The sequence below is a fragment of the Salvelinus alpinus genome, chromosome 36 (assembly GCF_045679555.1).
Source record: "Salvelinus alpinus chromosome 36, SLU_Salpinus.1, whole genome shotgun sequence".
Classification (NCBI taxonomy): domain Eukaryota; kingdom Metazoa; phylum Chordata; class Actinopteri; order Salmoniformes; family Salmonidae; genus Salvelinus; species Salvelinus alpinus.
The window spans coordinates 19942385-19969628 of NC_092121.1; the positions used below are offsets into that span (position 1 = coordinate 19942385).

A 27244-nucleotide genomic window follows, 5' to 3' on the forward strand; every position below is an offset into this window, starting at 1 on the left:
TGAAATGACGTAGGAACTGTGCCCACACTGGTGGGGTGTGTGGCCACTTGAAGACAACAGCTAGTCCTCTCACTCAAACCCTTGTCATATTTTTGTGTTATGTTGCACCTACCCCACATTTTCCAGAAATATTCTTATCATGTTACTGAATGTATCCAGAGTATTCTTCGATTCCATTATTGACAAATGCTGTGAAAAGTATAGTTAACGTAAAATGCACATAAAATCAACAGTGTACATTTTGGATTCATTCAGTCTCGTGTCAGGTGAACTAAACTCTCAGGACCCTGTCTTTCTAAGATAATTCGTAAAAATCCAAATAACTTCACAGATCTTCATTGTAAAGGGTTTAAACACTGTTTCCCATGCTTGTTCAATGAACCATAAACAATTAATGAACATGCACCTGTAGATCGGTCGTTAAGACACTAACAGCTTACAGACGTTAGGCAATTAAGGTCACAGTTATGAAAACTTATTACACTAAAGAGGCCTTTCTACTGACTCTGAAAAACACCAAAAAAAAGATGCCCAGGGTCCCTGCTCATCTGCGTGAATGTGCCTTAGGCATGCTGCAAGGAGGCTTGAGGACTGCAGATGTGGCCAGGGCAATAAATTGCAATGTCCGTACTGTGAGATGCCTAAGACAGCGCTACAGGGAGACAGTACGGACAGCTGATCGTCCTCGCAGTGGCAGACCACGTGTAACAACACCTGCACAGGATTGGTACATCTGAACATCACACCTGCGGGACAGGTACAGGATGGCAACAACAACTGCCCGAGTTGCACCAGGAATGCACAATCCCTCCATCAGTGCTCAAACTGTCCACAATAGGCTGAGAGAGGCTGGACTGAGGGCTTGTAGGCCTGTTGTAAGGCAGGTTCTCACCAGACATTACCAGCAAAAACGTAGCCTATGGGCACAAACCCACCGTCGCTGGACCAGACAGGACTGGCAAAAAGTGCTCTTCACTGACGAGTCGTGGTTTGTCTCACCAGGGGTGATGGTCGGATTCGCGTTTATCGTCAAAGCAATGAGCATTACACCGAGGCCTGTACTCTGGAGCGGGATCGATTTGGAGGTGGAGGGTCCGTCATGGTCTGGGGCAGTGTGTCACAGCATCATCGGACTGAGCTTGTTGTCATTGCAGGCAATCTCAACGCTGTGCATTACAGGGAAGACATCCTCCTCCCTCATGTGGTACCCCTCCTGCAGGCTCATGCTGACATGACCTTCCAGCATGACAATGCCACCAGCCATACTGTTCGTTCTGTGTGTGATTTCCTGCAAGACAGGAATGTCAGTGTTCTGCCATGGCCAGCGAAAAGCCCGGATCTCAATCCCATTGAGCACGTCTGGGACCTGTTGGATCGGAGGGTGAGGGCTAGGGCCATTCCCCCCAGAAATCTTCGGGAACTTGCAGGTGCCTTGGTGGAAGAGTGGGGTAACATCTCACAGCAAGAACTGGAAAATCTGGTGCAGTCCATGAGGAGGAAATGCACTGCAGTACTTAATGCAGCTGGTGGCCACACCATATTGTTCTTTTTTTAACCTTTATTTAACTAGGCAAGTCAGTTAAGAACAAATTCTTATTTTCAGTGGGTTAACTGCCTTGTTAAGGGGCAGAATACCAGATCTGACTGTTACTTTTGATTTTGACCCCCCCTTTGTTCAGGGACACATTATTCCATTTCTGTTAGTCACATGTCTGTGGAACTTGTTCAGTTTATGTCTCAGTTGTTGAATCTTGTTATGTTCATACAAATATTTACACATGTTAAGTTTGCGGAAAATAAACGCAGTTGACAGTGAGAGGACGTTTCTTTTGTTGCTGAATATATTTAGTCCTCACCTTTAGTCTAATAATTTCCCCATAATCTCCAAACTGTTCCGTTTTCATTTCTATCATGGTATGCATATGCTTTCTATATTTTATTCTGTAAGAAACATTTCAATTTAGCCCTATCCATATAGATCAATTCCCACGAGTTTAAGGGATTTTAATAATGATGATGAAAATAATAATAATAATAATATATTGTATTTATATAGTGATTTTCAAGGACCCAAAGTCACTTTACATAAATTAAAACAAGAATAAAAATCTAAAACAATACCATACTAACCAGAAATAGAATAGAAAGATGAAACAAAGAGTAGGGAGTAGGGCTCAAAGAGTAGGGAGTAGGGCTCAAAGAGTAGGGAGTAGGACTCAAAGAGTAGGGAGTAGGACTCAAAGAGTAGGGAGTAGGGCTCAAAGAGTAGGGAGTAGGGCTCAAAGAGAAGGGAGTAGGGCTCAAAGAGTAGGGAGTAGGGCTCAAAGAGTAGGGAGTAGGGCTCAAGGAAAGGGAATAGTGTGATGTTGTGTGAGTGTGTCTACGTGGGAGATAGCGTGGGTGTTTGTGAGGAGAGTGTGTGTGTGTCTGTCACAGGAGGTTGGTTGCACTTTAATTGGGGAGAACGTGCTTGTGGCAATAGCTGGAGCGAAATAGGTGGAATGGTACCAAACACATCAAACACATGGTTTCCATGTGTTACATGCCATTCCATTGACTCCATTCCAGCCATAATTATGACCCATCCTCCCCTCAGCAGCCTCCACTCGTGTGTGTGTATGGGGGGGGGGGGGGGGAATAGGCCATGGTGAAGAGGTGGGTATTTAGGTGGAACTGAAAGATGGTGAAGACTCCGTCAGGGATGGTTGTGGAGTTCCAGAGCCTCAGCACAACCCTGGAGAAGGCCCTGTCGCAGAAGCTCTGGAGTTTGGGAAGACAAGGTGACCTGTTGTGATTTGCCTTTTGTTTTGTTTTGTTTGGTGGGGAGGAATGTTTGTTTGTTTGTCAATTAGGGTGTACAGGGTGAATACGTGGTCTGTCGTACGGTAATTTGGTAAAAAGCCAATTTGACATTTGCTCAGTACATTGTTTTCACTGAGGACATGTACAAATCTGCTGTTAATGATAATGCAGAGGATTTTCCCAAGGTTGCTGTTGACGCATATCCCACGGTAGTTATTGCGGTCAAATTTTCCTTTACTTTTGTGAATTGGGGTGATTTTGCAGAAGATGCCAAAGCTAAGGATGATGTTAAAGGTTAAAGAGTATAAGAAAACTAATTTGAATTTGTGGTCTGAATATTTTATAATTTCATTTAGGTCAACACCACAGGCCTTTTTGGGTCGGAGGGTTTGTATTTTGTCCTGTAGTTCATTGTAGCTCTCTCTAACTCTGTCTCTGTCTCTCTCACCAATATCGCACTTCTCTAACTTCATCCTCGGGAACGTCCTATTTCCCTGCCTTCACCCAAGCTGTCTCAATTAATGATTAATGTTTTATCCCATTACATTAGTCAAGGAAATCCAGTTTCTGCCTACCTAATATGCTGCCTGTAGGCAGGGAATCATCTATCGGCACTGCCTTACCTTTTAACAGTCTGAATTCCATCTGAATGCATTGGTTTGTTATTAGTTTAAGCTGGGGCGTTACCAAGGAGATGGAATAGCATGAAGCTGCTTTTTCTATTCTCCTATGTCTGCCTATCTCCTCTACTGTGCTGCTTCTCTCAGTCACGTACCAGTCCTGGAGGTCTGAGGAGCGCTCTGTGGCGAGGTGATTTCTGATTGGTGCTGTAGGGCAGAATGTTGAATGTTATGGTATCGGCTAGCCAAAATTACCTGGTCCAAGGCAAATGCGGATGTTTGAGAGGTATTTGAAATGTCTAATTTGCATATATTTGATGTGATTGGGGAAGGACTGCATGTGCAGTACAGTGGGAACTAAATCAAACACTTTTGTGCAAGGTTTTGATTCCTTTCATCGTGTTTCTTCGTACGTTTTCTTTTCAGATAAATAAATTAAGTTGTGAAAAGAAATGTTGAATGTGTTCCAGTCTGGCTCTCTTAGTATTAAGTGGAGGAATGTGTCATAGATAGAAAACCTACTAGTGCTTCTACAGTTAGCTTGCATACGGGATAGTACATTGGATAGAGCTGAAATGCTACCTGAATCACAATGAAGACAACATCACAGAGAGGAATGGTTTTGCAACATTTCAATTTACCCCCAAAATAAATAAATGAATGCATGTGAGTCAATTTAACAGACACAGCCAATCTCTTCATATGAACACAATAAAGCCACTACTTAATACAGTGTTCTTCCTGTCAGTGGTCAAGTAACCAGAGTGGAGCAAACTGGAGGAACCAATTGGTGCAGCAATGGGCTTTTAGTGGCGTGGACAGGCACGTTGTGACAGGGTGCTGAATTCCCTCGTTAAGTGCCAGTGTGGGTGGCACTAATGAGACGCAGTGGAGACTTGATTTGATCCCCACAAATAGCTTAACAACTGCCTAATGTCTATTATATTAGATCATATACACTGAGTGTACAAAACATTAGGAACGCCTTCCTAATAGTGAGCCTTTTGACCTCAGAACAGCCTCAATTCATTGGGGGATGGACTCAGTCCATGGTGATGCTGGCCCATGTTGACTCCAATGCTTCCCACAGTTGTGTCAAGTTGGCTGGATGTCCTTTGGATGGTGAACCATTCTTGATACACATTGGAAACTGTTGAGTGTGAAAAAATACAGAAGTATTGCAGTTTTTGACTCAAGCCGGTGTGCATGGCGTCTGCTACCATACCCCGTTCAAAGGCACTTAAATATTTTGTCTTGCCCATTCACCCTCTGAATGGCCCACATACACAATACATGTCTCAAGGCTTAAAAATCCTTCTTTAACCTGTCTCCTCCCCTTCATCTACACTGATTGAAGTGAGTTTAACAAGTGACATCAATAAGGGATCGTAGCTTTCACCTGGATTCACCTGGTAAGTCGATGTCATGGAAAGAGCAGGTGTTCCTAATGTTTTTTTACACTCAGTGTATGTTGGGATGGCTCTATGCAGAGAGGCAGAGAGAGCAGACTGCCACTCAAATTCTCTCTCTGTGTGGGAAGGATCAAAGGGGGTTTATATGAATCAGAATTGGCTTGTGGTTTGACTGGGTTGCATGGTGTTGATTTTCCCTGACCAAATGTTGAACAACAATGACCTGGTGTGTTTCTGGTGGGCTGAGCTATATTAGCCTGGTCAATAGCCTGGTCACTTACACATACCATCACACAATAACTGCATGCTGATTTAATTAGGGTTGCTGTTTGGGCAGACCTGCAGTAATTACTATCTGCTGCCAGCGTGGGAGTTCACCTCGCACAGAGACACACACAGAGACACAAACATACGCGTTTATCACACACAGAGACACACACACGTCCTTCACACACACACACACACACACCTCTCACACACACACTGACCAACTCTCCATACCACATGTATTTAAGATTGTCTGTGCTTAAACTGGAACATAGTGGATGCACAGTAACATGCTATACATGACTCCAGAGCTTTGACTCTGCGCTTCACAGCTCTGTATGGGTTTTGACTGACAGCCATTCTGTAAATTACGATTCATTCTGTAAATTACGATGACTCAATGTATTTTGAAAGATGAGACGTTGAGGATTATAATAAATACCACTTTGATGTCATCGAAGCAAGCCAAAGACTCGTGAGTCCAAATGTGCACTCCAAAAAAACTCATGTCATATACAGTGTCAATGTTTCTGATCACTATGTTTGATGTACAGTTACAAGATGAGATGGTGTTCTACCCTGATTGTCCTGAACACAATGAACCTGTTTGTTGTATTATGATGAACATTTTCCGCATCTGAATGAACTCATGACTCCATTCTATGCACACCGTACGACCTGCTTTTCTGAATTGCATTGTGAAAGCCTAACACTGTACGATTGTATTTTATCATTTAGCTAGTTATGTTGGTAATAGAACAAGCTTTCAAATCATGCCCACCTGACCCAGATTGTGATTTATAATGGAGCGTTTTTGGTTGCGTAAACAACAACAGTAATTGTGTAAAAGCAGGGATGCAGAGCTGTGTTCCGATGTGCTCTATTTCCTCAACGGCACTGCCAGGAGAGCTAAAAAAAACACCTTATAGTTGAAGACTCTTTGAGTGCATTGAAATGACGTAGGAACTGTGCCCACACTGGTGGGGTGTGTGGCCACTTGAAGACAACAGCTAGTCCTCTCACTCAAACCCTTGTCATATTTTTGTGTTATGTTGCACCTACCCCACATTTTCCAGAAATATTCTTATCATGTTACTGAATGTATCCAGAGTATTCTTCGATTCCATTATTGACAAATGCTGTGAAAAGTATAGTTAACGTAAAATGCACATAAAATCAACAGTGTACATTTTGGATTCATTCAGTCTCGTGTCAGGTGAACTAAACTCTCAGGACCCTGTCTTTCTAAGATAATTCGTAAAAATCCAAATAACTTCACAGATCTTCATTGTAAAGGGTTTAAACACTGTTTCCCATGCTTGTTCAATGAACCATAAACAATTAATGAACATGCACCTGTAGATCGGTCGTTAAGACACTAACAGCTTACAGACGTTAGGCAATTAAGGTCACAGTTATGAAAACTTATTACACTAAAGAGGCCTTTCTACTGACTCTGAAAAACACCAAAAGAAAGATGCCCAGGGTCTCTGCTCATCTGCGTGAATGTGCCTTAGGCATGCTGCAAGGAGGCTTGAGGACTGCAGATGTGGCCAGGGCAATAAATTGCAATGTCCGTACTGTGAGATGCCTAAGACAGCGCTACAGGGAGACAGTACGGACAGCTGATCGTCCTCGCAGTGGCAGACCACGTGTAACAACACCTGCACAGGATTGGTACATCTGAACATCACACCTGCGGGACAGGTACAGGATGGCAACAACAACTGCCCGAGTTGCACCAGGAATGCACAATCCCTCCATCAGTGCTCAAACTGTCCACAATAGGCTGAGAGAGGCTGGACTGAGGGCTTGTAGGCCTGTTGTAAGGCAGGTTCTCACCAGACATTACCAGCAAAAACGTAGCCTATGGGCACAAACCCACCGTCGCTGGACCAAACAGGACTGGCAAAAAGTGCTCTTCACTGACGAGTCGTGGTTTGTCTCACCAGGGGTGATGGTCGGATTCGCGTTTATCGTCAAAGCAATGAGCATTACACCGAGGCCTGTACTCTGGAGCGGGATCGATTTGGAGGTGGAGGGTCCGTCATGGTCTGGGGCAGTGTGTCACAGCATCATTGGACTGAGCTTGTTGTCATTGCAGGCAATCTCAACGCTGTGCATTACAGGGAAGACATCCTCCTCCCTCATGTGGTACCCCTCCTGCAGGCTCATGCTGACATGACCTTCCAGCATGACAATGCCACCAGCCATACTGTTCGTTCTGTGTGTGATTTCCTGCAAGACAGGAATGTCAGTGTTCTGCCATGGCCAGCGAAAAGCCCGGATTACATTTACATTTACATTTAAGTCATTTAGCAGACGCTCTTATCCAGAACGACTTACAAATTGGTGCATTCACCTTATGATATCCAGTGGAACAACCACTTTACAATAGTGCATCTAACTCTTTTAAGGGGGGGGGGGGGGTTAGAAGGATTACTTTATCCTATCCTAGGTATTCCTTAAAGAGGTGGGGTTTCAGGTGTCTCCGGAAGGTGGTGATTGACTCCGCTGACCTGGCGTCGTGAGGGAGTTTGTTCCACCATTGGGGTGCCAGAGCAGCGAACAGTTTTGACTGGGCTGAGCGGGAACTGTACTTCCTCAGAGGTAGGGAGGCGAGCAGGCCAGAGGTGGATGAACGCAGTGCCCTTGTTTGGGTGTAGGGCCTGATCAGAGCCTGAAGGTACGGAGGTGCCGTTCCCCTCACAGCTCCGTAGGCAAGCACCATGGTCTTGTAGCGGATGCGAGCTTCAACTGGAAGCCAGTGGAGAGAGCGGAGGAGCGGGGTGACGTGAGAGAACTTGGGAAAGTTGAACACCAGACGGGCTGCGGCGTTCTGGATGAGTTGTAGGGGTTTAATGGCACAGGCAGGGAGCCCAGCCAACAGCGAGTTGCAGTAATCCAGACGGGAGATGACAAGTGCCTGGATTAGGACCTGCGCCGCTTCCTGCGTGAGGCAGGGTCGTACTCTGCGAATGTTGTAGAGCATGAACCTACAGGAACGGGTCACCGCCTTGATGTTAGTTGAGAATGACAGGGTGTTGTCCAGGATCACGCCAAGGTTCTTAGCACTCTGGGAGGAGGACACAATGGAGTTGTCAACCGTGATGGCGAGATCATGGAACGGGCAGTCCTTCCCCGGGAGGAAGAGCAGCTCCGTCTTGCCGAGGTTCAGCTTGAGGTGGTGATCCGTCATCCACACTGATATGTCTGCCAGACATGCAGAGATGCGATTCACCACCTGGTTATCAGAGGGGGGAAAGGAGAAGATTAATTGTGTGTCGTCTGCATAGCAATGATAGGAGAGACCATGTGAGGATATGACAGAGCCAAGTGACTTGGTGTATAGCGAGAATAGGAGAGGGCCTAGAACAGAGCCCTGGGGGACACCAGTGGTGAGAGCACGTGGTGCGGAGACAGATTCTCGCCACGCCACCTGGTAGGAGCGACCTGTCAGGTAGGACGCAATCCAAGCGTGGGCCGCGCCGGAGATGCCCAGCTCGGAGAGGGTGGAGAGGAGGATCTGATGGTTCACAGTATCAAAGGCAGCCGATAGGTCTAGAAGGATGAGAGCAGAGGAGAGAGAGTTAGCTTTAGCAGTGCGGAGCGCCTCCGTGACACAGAGAAGAGCAGTCTCAGTTGAATGACTAGTCTTGAAACCTGACTGATTTGGATCAAGAAGGTCATTCTGAGAGAGATAGCAGGAGAGCTGGCCAAGGACGGCACGTTCAAGAGTTTTGGAGAGAAAAGAAAGAAGGGATACTGGTCTGTAGTTGTTGACATCGGAGGGATCGAGTGTAGGTTTTTTTAGAAGGGGTGCAACTCTCGCTCTCTTGAAGACGGAAGGGACGTAGCCAGCGGTCAAGGATGAGTTGATGAGCGAGGTGAGGTAAGGGAGAAGGTCTCCGGAAATGGTCTGGAGAAGAGAGGAGGGGATAGGGTCAAGCGGGCAGGTTGTTGGGCGGCCGGCCGTCACAAGACGCGAGATTTCATCTGGAGAGAGAGGGGAGAAAGAGGTCAAAGCACAGGGTAGGGCAGTGTGAGCAGAACCAGCGGTGTCGTTTGACTTAGCAAACGAGGATCGGATGTCGTCGACCTTCTTTTCAAAATGGTTGACGAAGTCATCAGCAGAGAGGGAGGAGGGGGGAGGAGGGGGAGGAGGATTCAGGAGGGAGGAGAAGGTGGCAAAGAGCTTCCTAGGGTTAGTGGCAGATGCTTGGAATTTAGAGTGGTAGAAATTGGCTTTAGCAGCAGAGACAGAAGAGGAGAATGTAGAGAGGAGGGAGTGAAAGGATGCCAGGTCCGCAGGGAGGCGATCCGGATCTCAATCCCATTGAGCACGTCTGGGACCTGTTGGATCGGAGGGTGAGGGCTAGGGCCATTCCCCCCAGAAATTTTCGGGAACTTGCAGGTGCCTTGGTGGAAGAGTGGGGTAACATCTCACAGCAAGAACTGGAAAATCTGGTGCAGTCCATGAGGAGGAAATGCACTGCAGTACTTAATGCAGCTGGTGGCCACACCATATTGTTCTTTTTTTAACCTTTATTTAACTAGGCAAGTCAGTTAAGAACAAATTCTTATTTTCAGTGGGTTAACTGCCTTGTTAAGGGGCAGAATACCAGATCTGACTGTTACTTTTGATTTTGACCCCCCCTTTGTTCAGGGACACATTATTCCATTTCTGTTAGTCACATGTCTGTGGAACTTGTTCAGTTTATGTCTCAGTTGTTGAATCTTGTTATGTTCATACAAATATTTACACATGTTAAGTTTGCTGAAAATAAACGCAGTTGACAGTGAGAGGACGTTTCTTTTGTTGCTGAATATATTTAGTCCTCACCTTTAGTCTAATAATTTCCCCATAATCTCCAAACTGTTCCGTTTTCATTTCTATCATGGTATGCATATGCTTTCCATATTTTATTCTGTAAGAAACATTTCAATTTAGCCCTATCCATATAGATCAATTCCCACGAGTTTAAGGGATTTTAATAATGATGATGAAAATAATAATAATAATAATATATTGTATTTATATAGTGATTTTCAAGGACCCAAAGTCACTTTACATAAATTAAAACAAGAATAAAAATCTAAAACAATACCATACTAACCAGAAATAGAATAGAAAGATGAAACAAAGAGTAGGGAGTAGGGCTCAAAGAGTAGGGAGTAGGGCTCAAAGAGTAGGGAGTAGGACTCAAAGAGTAGGGAGTAGGACTCAAAGAGTAGGGAGTAGGGCTCAAAGAGTAGGGAGTAGGGCTCAAAGAGTAGGGAGTAGGGCTCAAAGAGTAGGGAGTAGGGCTCAAAGAGTAGGGAGTAGGGCTCAAGGAAAGGGAATAGTGTGATGTTGTGTGAGTGTGTCTACGTGGGAGATAGCGTGGGTGTTTGTGAGGAGAGTGTGTGTGTGTCTGTCACAGGAGGTTGGTTGCACTTTAATTGGGGAGAACGTGCTTGTGGCAATAGCTGGAGCGAAATAGGTGGAATGGTACCAAACACATCAAACACATGGTTTCCATGTGTTACATGCCATTCCATTGACTCCATTCCAGCCATAATTATGACCCATCCTCCCCTCAGCAGCCTCCACTCGTGTGTGTGTATGGGGGGGGGGGGGGGGGGGGGGATAGGCCATGGTGAAGAGGTGGGTATTTAGGTGGAACTGAAAGATGGTGAAGACTCCGTCAGGGATGGTTGTGGAGTTCCAGAGCCTCAGCACAACCCTGGAGAAGGCCCTGTCGCAGAAGCTCTGGAGTTTGGGAAGACAAGGTGACCTGTTGTGATTTGCCTTTTGTTTTGTTTTGTTTGGTGGGGAGGAATGTTTGTTTGTTTGTCAATTAGGGTGTACAGGGTGAATACGTGGTCTGTCGTACGGTAATTTGGTAAAAAGCCAATTTGACATTTGCTCAGTACATTGTTTTCACTGAGGACATGTACAAATCTGCTGTTAATGATAATGCAGAGGATTTTCCCAAGGTTGCTGTTGACGCATATCCCACGGTAGTTATTGCGGTCAAATTTTCCTTTACTTTTGTGAATTGGGGTGATTTTGCAGAAGATGCCAAAGCTAAGGATGATGTTAAAGGTTAAAGAGTATAAGAAAACTAATTTGAATTTGTGGTCTGAATATTTTATAATTTCATTTAGGTCAACACCACAGGCCTTTTTGGGTCGGAGGGTTTGTATTTTGTCCTGTAGTTCATTGTAGCTCTCTCTAACTCTGTCTCTGTCTCTCTCACCAATATCGCACTTCTCTAACTTCATCCTCGGGAACGTCCTATTTCCCTGCCTTCACCCAAGCTGTCTCAATTAATGATTAATGTTTTATCCCATTACATTAGTCAAGGAAATCCAGTTTCTGCCTACCTAATATGCTGCCTGTAGGCAGGGAATCATCTATCGGCACTGCCTTACCTTTTAACAGTCTGAATTCCATCTGAATGCATTGGTTTGTTATTAGTTTAAGCTGGGGCGTTACCAAGGAGATGGAATAGCATGAAGCTGCTTTTTCTATTCTCCTATGTCTGCCTATCTCCTCTACTGTGCTGCTTCTCTCAGTCACGTACCAGTCCTGGAGGTCTGAGGAGCGCTCTGTGGCGAGGTGATTTCTGATTGGTGCTGTAGGGCAGAATGTTGAATGTTATGGTATCGGCTAGCCAAAATTACCTGGTCCAAGGCAAATGCGGATGTTTGAGAGGTATTTGAAATGTCTAATTTGCATATATTTGATGTGATTGGGGAAGGACTGCATGTGCAGTACAGTGGGAACTAAATCAAACACTTTTGTGCAAGGTTTTGATTCCTTTCATCGTGTTTCTTCGTACGTTTTCTTTTCAGATAAATAAATTAAGTTGTGAAAAGAAATGTTGAATGTGTTCCAGTCTGGCTCTCTTAGTATTAAGTGGAGGAATGTGTCATAGATAGAAAACCTACTAGTGCTTCTACAGTTAGCTTGCATACGGGATAGTACATTGGATAGAGCTGAAATGCTACCTGAATCACAATGAAGACAACATCACAGAGAGGAATGGTTTTGCAACATTTCAATTTACCCCCAAAATAAATAAATGAATGCATGTGAGTCAATTTAACAGACACAGCCAATCTCTTCATATGAACACAATAAAGCCACTACTTAATACAGTGTTCTTCCTGTCAGTGGTCAAGTAACCAGAGTGGAGCAAACTGGAGGAACCAATTGGTGCAGCAATGGGCTTTTAGTGGCGTGGACAGGCACGTTGTGACAGGGTGCTGAATTCCCTCGTTAAGTGCCAGTGTGGGTGGCACTAATGAGACGCAGTGGAGACTTGATTTGATCCCCACAAATAGCTTAACAACTGCCTAATGTCTATTATATTAGATCATATACACTGAGTGTACAAAACATTAGGAACGCCTTCCTAATAGTGAGCCTTTTGACCTCAGAACAGCCTCAATTCATTGGGGGATGGACTCAGTCCATGGTGATGCTGGCCCATGTTGACTCCAATGCTTCCCACAGTTGTGTCAAGTTGGCTGGATGTCCTTTGGGTGGTGAACCATTCTTGATACACATTGGAAACTGTTGAGTGTGAAAAAATACAGAAGTATTGCAGTTTTTGACTCAAGCCGGTGTGCATGGCGTCTGCTACCATACCCCGTTCAAAGGCACTTAAATATTTTGTCTTGCCCATTCACCCTCTGAATGGCCCACATACACAATACATGTCTCAAGGCTTAAAAATCCTTCTTTAACCTGTCTCCTCCCCTTCATCTACACTGATTGAAGTGAGTTTAACAAGTGACATCAATAAGGGATCGTAGCTTTCACCTGGATTCACCTGGTAAGTCGATATCATGGAAAGAGCAGGTGTTCCTAATGTTTTTTTACACTCAGTGTATGTTGGGATGGCTCTATGCAGAGAGGCAGAGAGAGCAGACTGCCACTCAAATTCTCTCTCTGTGTGGGAAGGATCAAAGGGGGTTTATATGAATCAGAATTGGCTTGTGGTTTGACTGGGTTGCATGGTGTTGATTTTCCCTGACCAAATGTTGAACAACAATGACCTGGTGTGTTTCTGGTGGGCTGAGCTATATTAGCCTGGTCAATAGCCTGGTCACTTACACATACCATCACACAATAACTGCATGCTGATTTAATTAGGGTTGCTGTTTGGGCAGACCTGCAGTAATTACTATCTGCTGCCAGCGTGGGAGTTCACCTCGCACAGAGACACACACAGAGACACAAACATACGCGTTTATCACACACAGAGACACACACACGTCCTTCACACACACACACACACACACCTCTCACACACACACTGACCAACTCTCCATACCACATGTATTTAAGATTGTCTGTGCTTAAACTGGAACATAGTGGATGCACAGTAACATGCTATACATGACTCCAGAGCTTTGACTCTGCGCTTCACAGCTCTGTATGGGTTTTGACTGACAGCCATTCTGTAAATTACGATTCATTCTGTAAATTACGATGACTCAATGTATTTTGAAAGATGAGACGTTGAGGATTATAATAAATACCACTTTGATGTCATCGAAGCAAGCCAAAGACTCGTGAGTCCAAATGTGCACTCCAAAAAAACTCATGTCATATACAGTGTCAATGTTTCTGATCACTATGTTTGATGTACAGTTACAAGATGAGATGGTGTTCTACCCTGGTTGTCCTGAACACAATGAACCTGTTTGTTGTATTATGATGAACATTTTCCGCATCTGAATGAACTCATGACTCCATTCTATGCACACCGTACGACCTGCTTTTCTGAATTGCATTGTGAAAGCCTAACACTGTACGATTGTATTTTATCATTTAGCTAGTTATGTTGGTAATAGAACAAGCTTTCAAATCATGCCCACCTGACCCAGATTGTGATTTATAATGGAGCGTTTTTGGTTGCGTAAACAACAACAGTAATTGTGTAAAAGCAGGGATGCAGAGCTGTGTTCCGATGTGCTCTATTTCCTCAACGGCACTGCCAGGAGAGCTAAAAAAAACACCTTATAGTTGAAGACTCTTTGAGTGCATTGAAATGACGTAGGAACTGTGCCCACACTGGTGGGGTGTGTGGCCACTTGAAGACAACAGCTAGTCCTCTCACTCAAACCCTTGTCATATTTTTGTGTTATGTTGCACCTACCCCACATTTTCCAGAAATATTCTTATCATGTTACTGAATGTATCCAGAGTATTCTTCGATTCCATTATTGACAAATGCTGTGAAAAGTATAGTTAACGTAAAATGCACATAAAATCAACAGTGTACATTTTGGATTCATTCAGTCTTGTGTCAGGTGAACTAAACTCTCAGGACCCTGTCTTTCTAAGATAATTCGTAAAAATCCAAATAACTTCACAGATCTTCATTGTAAAGGGTTTAAACACTGTTTCCCATGCTTGTTCAATGAACCATAAACAATTAATGAACATGCACCTGTAGATCGGTCGTTAAGACACTAACAGCTTACAGACGTTAGGCAATTAAGGTCACAGTTATGAAAACTTATTACACTAAAGAGGCCTTTCTACTGACTCTGAAAAACACCAAAAGAAAGATGCCCAGGGTCTCTGCTCATCTGCGTGAATGTGCCTTAGGCATGCTGCAAGGAGGCTTGAGGACTGCAGATGTGGCCAGGGCAATAAATTGCAATGTCCGTACTGTGAGATGCCTAAGACAGCGCTACAGGGAGACAGTACGGACAGCTGATCGTCCTCGCAGTGGCAGACCACGTGTAACAACACCTGCACAGGATTGGTACATCTGAACATCACACCTGCGGGACAGGTACAGGATGGCAACAACAACTGCCCGAGTTGCACCAGGAATGCACAATCCCTCCATCAGTGCTCAAACTGTCCACAATAGGCTGAGAGAGGCTGGACTGAGGGCTTGTAGGCCTGTTGTAAGGCAGGTTCTCACCAGACATTACCAGCAAAAACGTAGCCTATGGGCACAAACCCACCGTCGCTGGACCAGACAGGACTGGCAAAAAGTGCTCTTCACTGACGAGTCGTGGTTTGTCTCACCAGGGGTGATGGTCGGATTCGCGTTTATCGTCAAAGCAATGAGCATTACACCGAGGCCTGTACTCTGGAGCGGGATCGATTTGGAGGTGGAGGGTCCGTCATGGTCTGGGGCAGTGTGTCACAGCATCATCGGACTGAGCTTGTTGTCATTGCAGGCAATCTCAACGCTGTGCATTACAGGGAAGACATCCTCCTCCCTCATGTGGTACCCCTCCTGCAGGCTCATGCTGACATGACCTTCCAGCATGACAATGCCACCAGCCATACTGTTCGTTCTGTGTGTGATTTCCTGCAAGACAGGAATGTCAGTGTTCTGCCATGGCCAGCGAAAAGCCCGGATCTCAATCCCATTGAGCACGTCTGGGACCTGTTGGATCGGAGGGTGAGGGCTAGGGCCATTCCCCCCAGAAATTTTCGGGAACTTGCAGGTGCCTTGGTGGAAGAGTGGGGTAACATCTCACAGCAAGAACTGGAAAATCTGGTGCAGTCCATGAGGAGGAAATGCACTGCAGTACTTAATGCAGCTGGTGGCCACACCATATTGTTCTTTTTTTAACCTTTATTTAACTAGGCAAGTCAGTTAAGAACAAATTCTTATTTTCAGTGGGTTAACTGCCTTGTTAAGGGGCAGAATACCAGATCTGACTGTTACTTTTGATTTTGACCCCCCCTTTGTTCAGGGACACATTATTCCATTTCTGTTAGTCACATGTCTGTGGAACTTGTTCAGTTTATGTCTCAGTTGTTGAATCTTGTTATGTTCATACAAATATTTACACATGTTAAGTTTGCTGAAAATAAACGCAGTTGACAGTGAGAGGACGTTTCTTTTGTTGCTGAATATATTTAGTCCTCACCTTTAGTCTAATAATTTCCCCATAATCTCCAAACTGTTCCGTTTTCATTTCTATCATGGTATGCATATGCTTTCCATATTTTATTCTGTAAGAAACATTTCAATTTAGCCCTATCCATATAGATCAATTCCCACGAGTTTAAGGGATTTTAATAATGATGATGAAAATAATAATAATAATAATATATTGTATTTATATAGTGATTTTCAAGGACCCAAAGTCACTTTACATAAATTAAAACAAGAATAAAAATCTAAAACAATACCATACTAACCAGAAATAGAATAGAAAGATGAAACAAAGAGTAGGGAGTAGGGCTCAAAGAGTAGGGAGTAGGGCTCAAAGAGTAGGGAGTAGGACTCAAAGAGTAGGGAGTAGGACTCAAAGAGTAGGGAGTAGGGCTCAAAGAGTAGGGAGTAGGGCTCAAAGAGTAGGGAGTAGGGCTCAAAGAGTAGGGAGTAGGGCTCAAAGAGTAGGGAGTAGGGCTCAAGGAAAGGGAATAGTGTGATGTTGTGTGAGTGTGTCTACGTGGGAGATAGCGTGGGTGTTTGTGAGGAGAGTGTGTGTGTGTCTGTCACAGGAGGTTGGTTGCACTTTAATTGGGGAGAACGTGCTTGTGGCAATAGCTGGAGCGAAATAGGTGGAATGGTACCAAACACATCAAACACATGGTTTCCATGTGTTACATGCCATTCCATTGACTCCATTCCAGCCATAATTATGACCCATCCTCCCCTCAGCAGCCTCCACTCGTGTGTGTGTATGGGGGGGGGGGGGGGGGGGATAGGCCATGGTGAAGAGGTGGGTATTTAGGTGGAACTGAAAGATGGTGAAGACTCCGTCAGGGATGGTTGTGGAGTTCCAGAGCCTCAGCACAACCCTGGAGAAGGCCCTGTCGCAGAAGCTCTGGAGTTTGGGAAGACAAGGTGACCTGTTGTGATCAGGGCCAGTTCCAGGCATAAGCGACATAAACTCAGTTGGGGTCTCAATTTACTAGTGTGAGTAAGCTAACATGTCAGCTAACAATTCTTAGAGTGGTAGTTAGTCTAGCCAGATATCTAAACTTGTTGTAGTCAAGGTCAAATACCGACCGGGCACACAGGGCACATGCCCAGAGGCCCTGACCTCCAGTGGCCCCAATTGATTTTGTTAGTTATTCTCACTCAGATATCATAATAACATATTAACTTAAGTCATTACAAAATGTGTAAAATTGCAGGAAAATAGCTTTAAAACTGCAAAAATGTCTCTCCAACCCATGACAAAAATGGTAGAATTGCAGTAAATTTCTTGTAAATCTGCAAAACAAATTATCTCTGCCCCATGGAAAAATTTGTGGAATTTCATAAATGTTTTATAAAATTGCGAAGTTTTACTTTAAAACATACATTTCTCTCCACCATTAAGAGAGGGGCCACTAAAATGTTTTGTCGTGAGGTGGGGGCCCAAAAGGCTAGCTCTGAGTCATTTTGTTCTGTTCTCTGCTGTAGGAGCATTGATAGGAACATAAGGCTTGATCTGAGTCATTTTGTTCTGTTCTCTGCTGTAGGAGCATTGATAGGAACATAAGGCTAGCAGGGTACTGATGATTTGATCCCAAAAAATGAAGCTGTCATGATTCATTACACAGAATACTACAGTACTTACTTTAAAATTCTGTAGAAAACTGTATTATACTGTAGAATACTATACTACACACTGTAGTATACCTCGATCATGTATAGTACTTACTATAAAATGTTGTAGAATACTATAGTAAATAGTAGAGTATACTACAGACCACAAGAACACTACAGTAGTTACTACAGTATACTACAGTCCGCAAAAACAATACAGTAATTACTATAATATAAACCAACGTTTTTTTCTTACTACAGTATTTATACTATAGTAAACTGTAAATATTACAGTATACTACAGTCATATCTGCAACACTATAGTAAATACTAGAGTATTCACTAAAGTCTGCAAAAACACTACAGTGAATACTCTTTTTTTCTTCATTTGGGTATATATTATGATCCAAACGTTCTTTCTATCCCACTATGTCTGTAATTTATACAAATATTATCATCATCAACAACATTTTCCTCTCTGTTGGTGAGTCTAATGGAAGTAAAGCTGCTAGACAGAAACGATCTGTGTCTCATTGCTTTTATGTGTTTACTAGCTACTAACCTACTCCTGAGGCACGAGAGGCGGGGCTGGACAATTATAGCTACCAACGTTTCTGTCGACAATCAATATGCAAAGCACATCTGGGCATTTAAGGCCAAGATCTCATTTCTACCAAACACTGTACCCCTGATAATATTTGTCCACTGATTACAGCATATAATGTAATCAAGAATTACACAGCAGGGAAAATGACTGCTCCCTGAGCCTCATTTTATTGGTCATAACTCTATATTGTTTTTTGTCACAAAGAGATGAGAGAGAAGGTAGCAGAAAAACAAGAGAAACAGACAAGGCAGGAGCAGTGAAGGTGGAGTGATGGGTGTTATCTATGTTTGTCCAGGCTGGTTCCATTTTCTCCCTCCTTCCCAGGCCTTTGCTAAGTGTGTGAGAGTGTGAAAGGTCCTTTAATAAGACACTGCACTGCAGGGGTGTTGCCAGGTCCCCTTAACCCCAAAATAAGATATAGAGCAAAGAAATACAAAAACAACCCAGAATTTAATCTGAAAGGGTAAAAACAACCCAGAATGTAAACTGAAGGGGTAAAAAATAACCCAGAATATCAACTGAAGGGGTAAAAACAACACAGAATATAAACTGAACGGGAAAAAACAACGCAGAATATAAATTGAAGGGGTAAAAACAACCCAGAATATAAACTGAAGGAGTAAAAACAACCCAGAATATAAACTGAAGGGGTAAAAACAACCCAGAATATCAACTGAAGGGGTAAAAACAACCCAGAATATAAACTGAAGGGGAAAAAACAACCCAGAATATAAACTGAAGGGGAAAAAACAACCCAGAATATAAACTGAAGGGGAAAAAACAACCCAGAATATCAACTGAAGGGGTAAAAACAACCCAGAATATAAACTGAAGGGGAAAAAACAACCCAGAATATAAACTGAAGTGGTAAAAACAACCCAGAATATGAACTGAAGGGGTAAAAACAACCCAGAATATAAACTGATGTGATAAAAACAACCCAGAATATAAACTGATGTGATAAAAACAACCCAGAATATAAACTGAAGGGGAAAAAACAACCCAGAATATAAACTGAAGGGGTAAAAACGACCCAGAATATAAACTGAAGGGGTAAAAACAACCCAGAATGTAAACTGAAGTGGTAAAAACAACACAGAATATAAATTGAAGGGGTAAAAACAACCCAGAATATAAACTGAAGGGATAAAAAGAGACAATGCCCAAAGGAGGAGAAGAGAAAATAATCTGACATGACAGGGAGTTGACTGTCTATTTGACAAATTTATATTTATTTATCTCTGCTAATTGCATCCTGTTGTGTTGTCAAGTAAGTGCCATTGAGTTAATAATAGATTAAATCATAGTGTAAATTCACCTGATGCAGCCTACTTGATGGAGGGAGGGAGCATCTGGGTAAATTATGTTGAGATTACTGAAGATGTTTTAATTCCATCAGATTTAATTAGTGTTCTGCATAAACCACAGCATTTAACCTTAGCTAACAGGCCAGACTTCATCTCAGCCTCTGACTGAGATATCAATTACCACAGCCTTTGGGATGCACCTGCACTAATAAGGTGGCTTTAGGGGCTGACAAAAATACACACACACATTCTAGATGCCACACACACAGGCACATATACACACACACACACACACACACACACACACACACACACACACACACACACACACACACACACACACACACACACACACACACACACACACACACACACACACACACACACACACACACACACACACACACACACACACACACACCTATATTCTCACAGACACACACAAAGGCACACACACAGATGAATGATCAGACAGACAAAGAAATGCACTCACTCTTGCACACAGGTACAGCAGAGGAGACAGAGCATGTTTGACCCACAAGCTACCTGTGAAGACACATCCACTAGACCACCTTTACTCCACACACACAAATGCATACAAAGCTCTTCCCCGCCCTTCATTTAGCAAATCTGATCATAATTCTATCCTCCTGATTCCTGCTTACAAGCAAAAACTAAAGCACTAAGTACCAGTGACTCGCTCAATACGGAAGTGGTCAGATGATGCAGATGCTACGCTACAGGACTGTTTTGCTTGCACAGACAAGAATATGTTCCGGGATTCATCCAATGGCATTGAGGAGTATACCACCTCAGTCATCGGGTTCATCAATAAATGCACCCACGACGTCACCAACGTACATATCCCAACCAGAAGCCATGGATTACAGGCAACATCCGCATCGAGCTAAAGGCTAGAGCTGCCGCTTTCAAGGAGTGGGACACTAATCTGGACGCTTATAAGAAACCCCGTTATACCCTCAGACGAACCATCAAACAAGCAAAGCGTCAATACAGGATTAAGATTGAATCCTACTACACCTGCTTTGACGCTTGTCGGATGTGACAGGGCTTGAAAACTATTACGGACTACAAAGGGAAACCGAGACACAACCTGCCCAGTGACGTGAGCCTACCAGTCGAGCTAAATGCCTTTTATGCTCGCTTCGAGGCAAGCAACACTGAAGCATGCACGAGAGCACCAGCTGTTCTGGACGACTGTGTGATAACGCTCTCGTAGCCAATGTGAGCAAGACCTTTAAACAGGTCAACATTCACAAAGCCGCAGGGCCAGACAGATTACCAGGACAAAGCCATAACGAAAAGATTAAGATGGGCAAAATGACACAGACGCTGGACAGAGATATGGCTTTTTCTTTGCAACTCTGCCTAGAAGGCCAGCATCCCGGAGTCACCTCTTCACTGTTGACGTTGAGACTGGTGTTTGCGGGTACTATTTAATGAAGCTGCAAGTTGAGGACTTGTGAGGCATCTGTTTCTCAAGCTAGACACTCTAATGTACTTGTCCTCTTGCTCAGTTGTGCACCGGGGCCTCACACTCCTCTTTATATTCTGGTTAGAGCAAGTTTGCACTGTTCTGTGAAGGGAGTAGTACACAGCGTTGTACGAGATCTTCAGTTTCTTGGCAATTTCTCACATGGAATAGCCTTCATTTCTCAGAACAATAATAGACTGATGAGTTTCAGAAGAAAGTTTGTTTCTGGCCATTTTGAGCCTGTAATCGAACCCACAAACGCTGATGCTCCAGATACTCAACTAGGCTAAAGAAGGCCAGTTTTATTGCTTCTTTAATCAGAACAACAGTTTTCAGCTGTGCTAACATAATTGCAAAAGGGTTTTCTAATGATCAATTAGCCTTTTAAAATGATAAACTTGGATTAGCTAACACTACATGCCATTGGAACACAGGAGTGATGGTTGCTGATAATGGGCCTCTGTACGCCTACGTAGATATTCCATAAAAAATCAGCCGTTTCCAGCTACAATAGTCATTTACAACATTAACAATGTCTACAGAGTATTTCTGATCAATTTGATGCTATTTTAATGGACAAAAATTTACTTTTCTTTCATAAACAGGGACATTTCTAAGTGACCCCAAACTTTTGGACGGTAGTGTAGACTCGGTACCGGTACACCCTGTGTATAGCCTCGTTGTTGTTATTTTATTGTGTTACTTTTTGTTATTTTTTACTTTAGTTTATTTGGTAAATATTTTCTTAACTCTTTCTTGAACTGCTCTGTTGGTTAAGGGCTTGTAAGTAAGCATTTCACGGGTAGGTCTACACTTGTTGTGTTCGCCGCATGTGACTAATAAAGTTGAATTTGATTTGATTACAGTATACTGAGTGTTACTGGTTTGTCTCCCCTGCTGCTTTTGTCTGCAGATCATGTGGTGTGTGAAGAGGAGTTTAAGTATGCCATGCTGGCCCTGAACTGTGTGTGTCCTGCTACCTCCACCCTAATCACCCTGTTGATCCACTCCTCTAGAGGACAGTGAGTACACACACTCAAACCGACACTAACACACTCTTTTTCCAATGGGTGTGGGTGGTACCAGACAGAGGCAGTGAAGTATGTCCTTTGGCCTAACAGATGCTGTGTACATTGAGCTGTACACAGCAGATTAATCATGGTAGATAGACTACTGACCTAAAGTAAACCCAGACCAGTCATAATCCTCTTAAACCCAGACCAGTCATGATCCTCTATCTGCTGCCCCCTCCACCCCTCTACTTTCAGAACAGCACCCCCAGAGGCCTTCAGGCAACATGCAGGAGCCTTCCAGCCCCTCAACAGGTCAGTGTGTGTCACTGTCCTCCTAAACCACCGACAACTCCCTCCCCCTCCTTCCGTATCCCTGATGTGCGGTGACATTAACTCGGCCAGGCATGCTGTCCCCATGAAACTGTCCATTTATTATTTACAGACGACAGTTGTTTCTGTAATGCAGTCCTTCTCACATCACCGCCACCCACAGCCACACTCTCCGCCCCGCACCCTTCCTTTCTCACCTCCTGTCTCTCAACTCATCCTTTCTAAAGGCTGACAAAGTGAACACAGCCCATGTGTGAAGCTCTCTCAATGTGTAGCGTTCAGCAGCGTCTATCTTGGCAGCTGTATTGCTCTGATAGTGTCTGTGTCCCTGTGTGTGTCTCTGTGCTGATTGAGTTATTGATTGGTTTCTGACACAGTTGTAAAGTGTTAACACTGCAGCCTTGAGGGGAAGTGTCTTTGATGTGTGGTTGATGCTGAAAGGGAAGCTGCGTGCAACACTGTTTAAAAGGTCAACTCTGTCCCCTAATGACCAATCCATTCCCTGATCGTGTCTCAGGGAGGGCGGGGCATGCTCAGCTGACCAGTGGCAGCGCACCTACCGCCGCTGCTCAGCCAATGAGGTGCATCACATTTGTCTGGAGGAGAGCAAGTTCTTTGGGGAGTACCAGGGGAAGAGTTTCACCTTCGCGTCCTTCCACGCACACAAGAAGTGAGTCAATAAGCAGACATACACAAAGTTTACATTTGACATTTTAGTCATTTAGCAGACACTCTTAACCACACACACCCACACATCCACACACCACACACATTTGACATTTTAGTCATTTAGCAGACGCTATTAACCACAAACACACACACTTCCTGTATCTGATCCTCTCCTCCTCGGTCAGGTATGGTGTGTGTCTGATCGGAGTGCGGAGGCTGGAAAATGCCAACATCCTGCTGAACCCAGGTCCCGGCCACATCATGGGCGGCTCAGACACCTGCTTCTACATCAACATTTCCAAGGAGGAGAACTCAGCTTTTGTCAGGGGCCACAGAGAGCCCACGCGGGGGGGGCCCAAGGGCAGTGACAGGGGGGTGGGGCCCCAGACCATCTACCATGGACTCACCAGACTGCCTGTCCACAGCATCATCGCCAGCATGGGTCAGTCAGTCTCACTGACTCACAGTGACACAGTGACACTCAGATCCTTTGTCCAAGTGCACTTAGCATAATGTTTCTTATTATACAATTGTGACTTTCCTGATCCATGTACATGGCACAGATTAGGACATGTTTTACATGTTGATCCACAATAGGCAGATGTAAGAAGCCTAACAGTTGTATGAGGAATAAAACAGTATCTGCATGTAAGTCTCTGGTGATAAGAGCATCTGCCAACTGAGTGAAATGTATCTGGCATGTAGGTTTCCTTTTGTTTTAGAGACGTTTTACAACCACACCCCCTGGTGGAGAACTCTGGGACTTCTGGTTCTCAAAGTTTGAAAGTTAAAGTGTGCCGTAGAACAATCACAGACACGGATGCAAACATAGCACACAGGGCAAGCACAGATCCAGAATCAGTACTATTTGGCTTTGTGAGAGAACAATGGTACTCCCAGTCACAGCACATTGGTACTCTCACAAAGCCAAAGAGTACTGATTCTGGATCTGTGCTTGCCATGTGTGCTATGTTTGCATCTGTATCTGTGTTTGTTCTAGGGCACATTTTCCCTTTAGCCTGTGCTTGTATGGACAGGACAGTGCTATAACTGTTTTCTACTAAGGGTGTGGACTGGTCATAGATTGTATGAGTGATTGTATGTGTCCTCTGTCCCCCATAGGCACGGTGGCCATTGACCTGCAGGACTCCAGTGACAGCAGCCCAGAGGGCCAGGGCCCAGGGGGCATGACCATGGGCAGTGGGGGAGGTGGAGGTGGCAGGGCCAGCCGGACAGAGGGGGGGCTGGGGGGTGCTAACACCCTGGCCCTCCCAGCCACAGCAGACTCTGCCGAGGAGAGTCGCCACAGCATCGCCCCTGTCCTGGAGCTGGTGGACGGGGTCAACTCAGCAACCTTTGACCCACTGGGGGACCAATCAGAGGACGAGGGCGGGGACGAGGGGAAGGATGAGGGGGACGGAGCCGAGAATGGCCAGTGGTGGGGTGGACGCTGCGAGTAAGTGTTTAGGAGTTGCCTGAGGTCTAATGTGTGTTTGAATTAGTTTGAGTCCTGCCATGTTGTGTCCTCAGACCCAGGTGTAAATGTGTTTGTGTGTTTCTGTCTGTCTTTGTGTATGTGTGTGTGTGCGTGTGCGCGTGTGTGTGTGTGTGCGTGGCAGGTGGGTGAAGGGGTACCCGCTGAACTCCCCGTACATTGGCAGTTCCCCTGCCTTGTGTCACCTGCTGCAGGAAAAGATGCCCTTCTGCTGCCTGCGCCTGGACAAGGTGGGAATCACACTACTTCTGCCTTACTTACCCTCAACTAGAACCATCCTACCTCCCTACATGACCCCTCTTCGATGATGATGATGACCTTCATGTAATCCAATGTATTTCCTGTGTTGTTCCTGTGTCATCTCCCTCCTACAGGCCTGCCACCACATCCCGTTCGAGGACGCTCGGTCCTACGGATTTAAGAACAAGCTGATCATCGTGTCGGCGGAGAGTGCAGGAAACGGCCTGTACAACTTTATTGCGCCCCTGAGGGCTTACTACCGCCCCAAGAAAGAGCTCAACCCCATCGTGCTGCTACTGGAGAACATGTGAGCGGAAACAGACACACTGCAGGAAACCATAGAATTACATAGATATAGAACACTAAATCTCTATGGTGTAACCACACTGCAGGAAACTATAGAATTACATAGATATGGAACATTGTAAATCTCTATGGTGTAACCACACTGCAGGAAACTATAGAATTACATAGATATGGAACATTGTAAATCTCTATGGTGTAACCACATCTGCAGGAAACTATAGAATTACATAGATATGGAACATTGTAAATCTCTATGGTGGAACCACACTGCAGGAAACTATAGAATTACATAGATATGGAACATTGTAAATCTCTATGGTGTAACCACACTGCGGGTGGAGCATAGAGAGACTTGTCCTGGAGAGGCCCTCTTTAAACACACTGTCAGGGAAGAAGGGATGGTCTCATTTTAAGAGTTCCATACACAGAATTTACTGTATGAAAATGTCTGTGTTTCAAGAGTTTATGGGCACTCTGCAGTGCACTGTGCACATAGTATGAAATATTACTGTGGTTTCTCCTTGTGCAAAACCCCAATATGGGCACATTAAAGTGGAATCCAATAAAAGGCCAATAAAAAGCTGAGTCATGGCCGTGTAGCGCTTTGCTATCCCACTATTCTCTGCACACAGCAGCCAGGACTTTATATTTCAAATCAAAATCAAAAATCAAATCACATTTTATTTGTCACAGGTGAAATGCTTACTTACAAGCCCTTAGCCAACAATGCAGTTCAAGAAATAGAGTTAAGAAAATAGTTACTAAATAAACTAAATTCAAACATTTAATAAAAAGTAACACAATAAAATAACAATAACGAGGCTATATACAGGGGGTACCGGTACCGAGTCAATGTGCGGGGGTACAGGTTAGTCGAGGTAATTTGTACATGTAGGTAGGGGTGAAGTGACTATACATAGATAATATAATCTATGACTTGTGTGGCTGGAGTCTTTGACAATTTTTTGGGCCTTCCTCTGACACCACATAGTATATCGGTCCTGGATGGCAGGAAGCTTGGTCCCAGTGATGTACTAGGCCATACGCACTACCCTCTGTAGCGCCTTACGGTCAGATGCCGAGCAGTTACCATACTAGGCAGTGATGCAACCAGTCAGGATGCTTTTGATGGTGCAGCTGTAGAACCTTTTGAGGATCTGGGGACACATGCCAAGACTTTTCAGTCTCCTGAGGGGAAAAGGTGTTGTTGTGCCCTCTTCACGACTGTCTTGGTGTGTTTAGACCATGATAGTTTGTTGGTGATGTGGACACCAAGGAACTTGGTGAAACGCTCGACCCGTTCCACTACAGCCCCGTCGATGTGAATGGGGGCGTGTTTGGCCCTCCTTTTTCTGTAGTCCACTGTAGTACAGCTCATTTGTCTTGCTCACGTTGAGGTAGAGGTTGTTGTCCTGTCACCACACTGCCAGGTTTCTGACCTCCTCCCTATTGGCTGTCTCATCGTTGTCGGCAACTGCTCGGCCTCTGACCGCAAGGCACTAAATCAAATCAAATGTATTTATATAGCCCTTCTTACATCAGCTAATATCTCAAAGTGCTGTACAGAAACCCAGCCTAAAACCCCAAACAGCAAACAATGCAGGTGTAGAAGCACGGTGGCTAGGAAAAACTCCCTAGAAAGGCAAAAACCTAGGAAGAAACCTAGAGAGGAACCAGGCTATGAGGGGTGGCCAGTCCTCTTCTGGCTGTGCCGGGTGGAGATTATAACAGAACATGGCCAAGATGTTCAAATGTTCATAAATGACCAGCATGGTCAAATAATAATAATCACAGTAGTTGTCGAGGGTGCAGCAAGTCAGCACCTCAGGAGTAAATGTCAGTTGGCTTTTCATAGCCGATCATTAAGAGTATCTCTACCGCTCCTGCTGTCTCTAGAGAGTTGAAAACAGCAGGTCTGGGACAGGTAGCACGTCCGGTGAACAGGTCAGGGTTCCATAGCCGCAGGCAGAACAGTTGAAACTGGAGCAGCAGCACGGCCAGGTGGACTGGGGACAGCAAGGAGTCATCATGCCAGGTAGTCCTGAAGCATGGTCCTAGGGCTCAGGTCCTCCGAGAGAGAGAGAGAAAGAGAGAAAGAGAGAATTAGAGAGAGCATACTTAAATTCACACAGGACAACGGATAAGACAGGAGAAGTACTCCAGATA

The 27244-nt window shown here is 44.5% G+C and overlaps 1 protein-coding gene across 1 annotated transcript in view; it reads left to right on the forward strand.

The window, feature by feature from the left end:
• The window catches only part of LOC139565107 (potassium channel subfamily T member 2-like), a 96110-nt gene that overhangs the window by 61686 nt on the left and 7180 nt on the right, over positions 1 to 27244 (forward strand). The window contains exons 16-22 of the mRNA XM_071385194.1: positions 21939 to 22047; positions 22294 to 22350; positions 22886 to 23038; positions 23223 to 23479; positions 24160 to 24493; positions 24657 to 24762; positions 24907 to 25079. Of these exons, the coding sequence (XP_071241295.1) occupies positions 21939 to 22047; positions 22294 to 22350; positions 22886 to 23038; positions 23223 to 23479; positions 24160 to 24493; positions 24657 to 24762; positions 24907 to 25079 (1189 nt within the window). The remainder of the gene's footprint in view (positions 1 to 21938; positions 22048 to 22293; positions 22351 to 22885; positions 23039 to 23222; positions 23480 to 24159; positions 24494 to 24656; positions 24763 to 24906; positions 25080 to 27244) is intronic.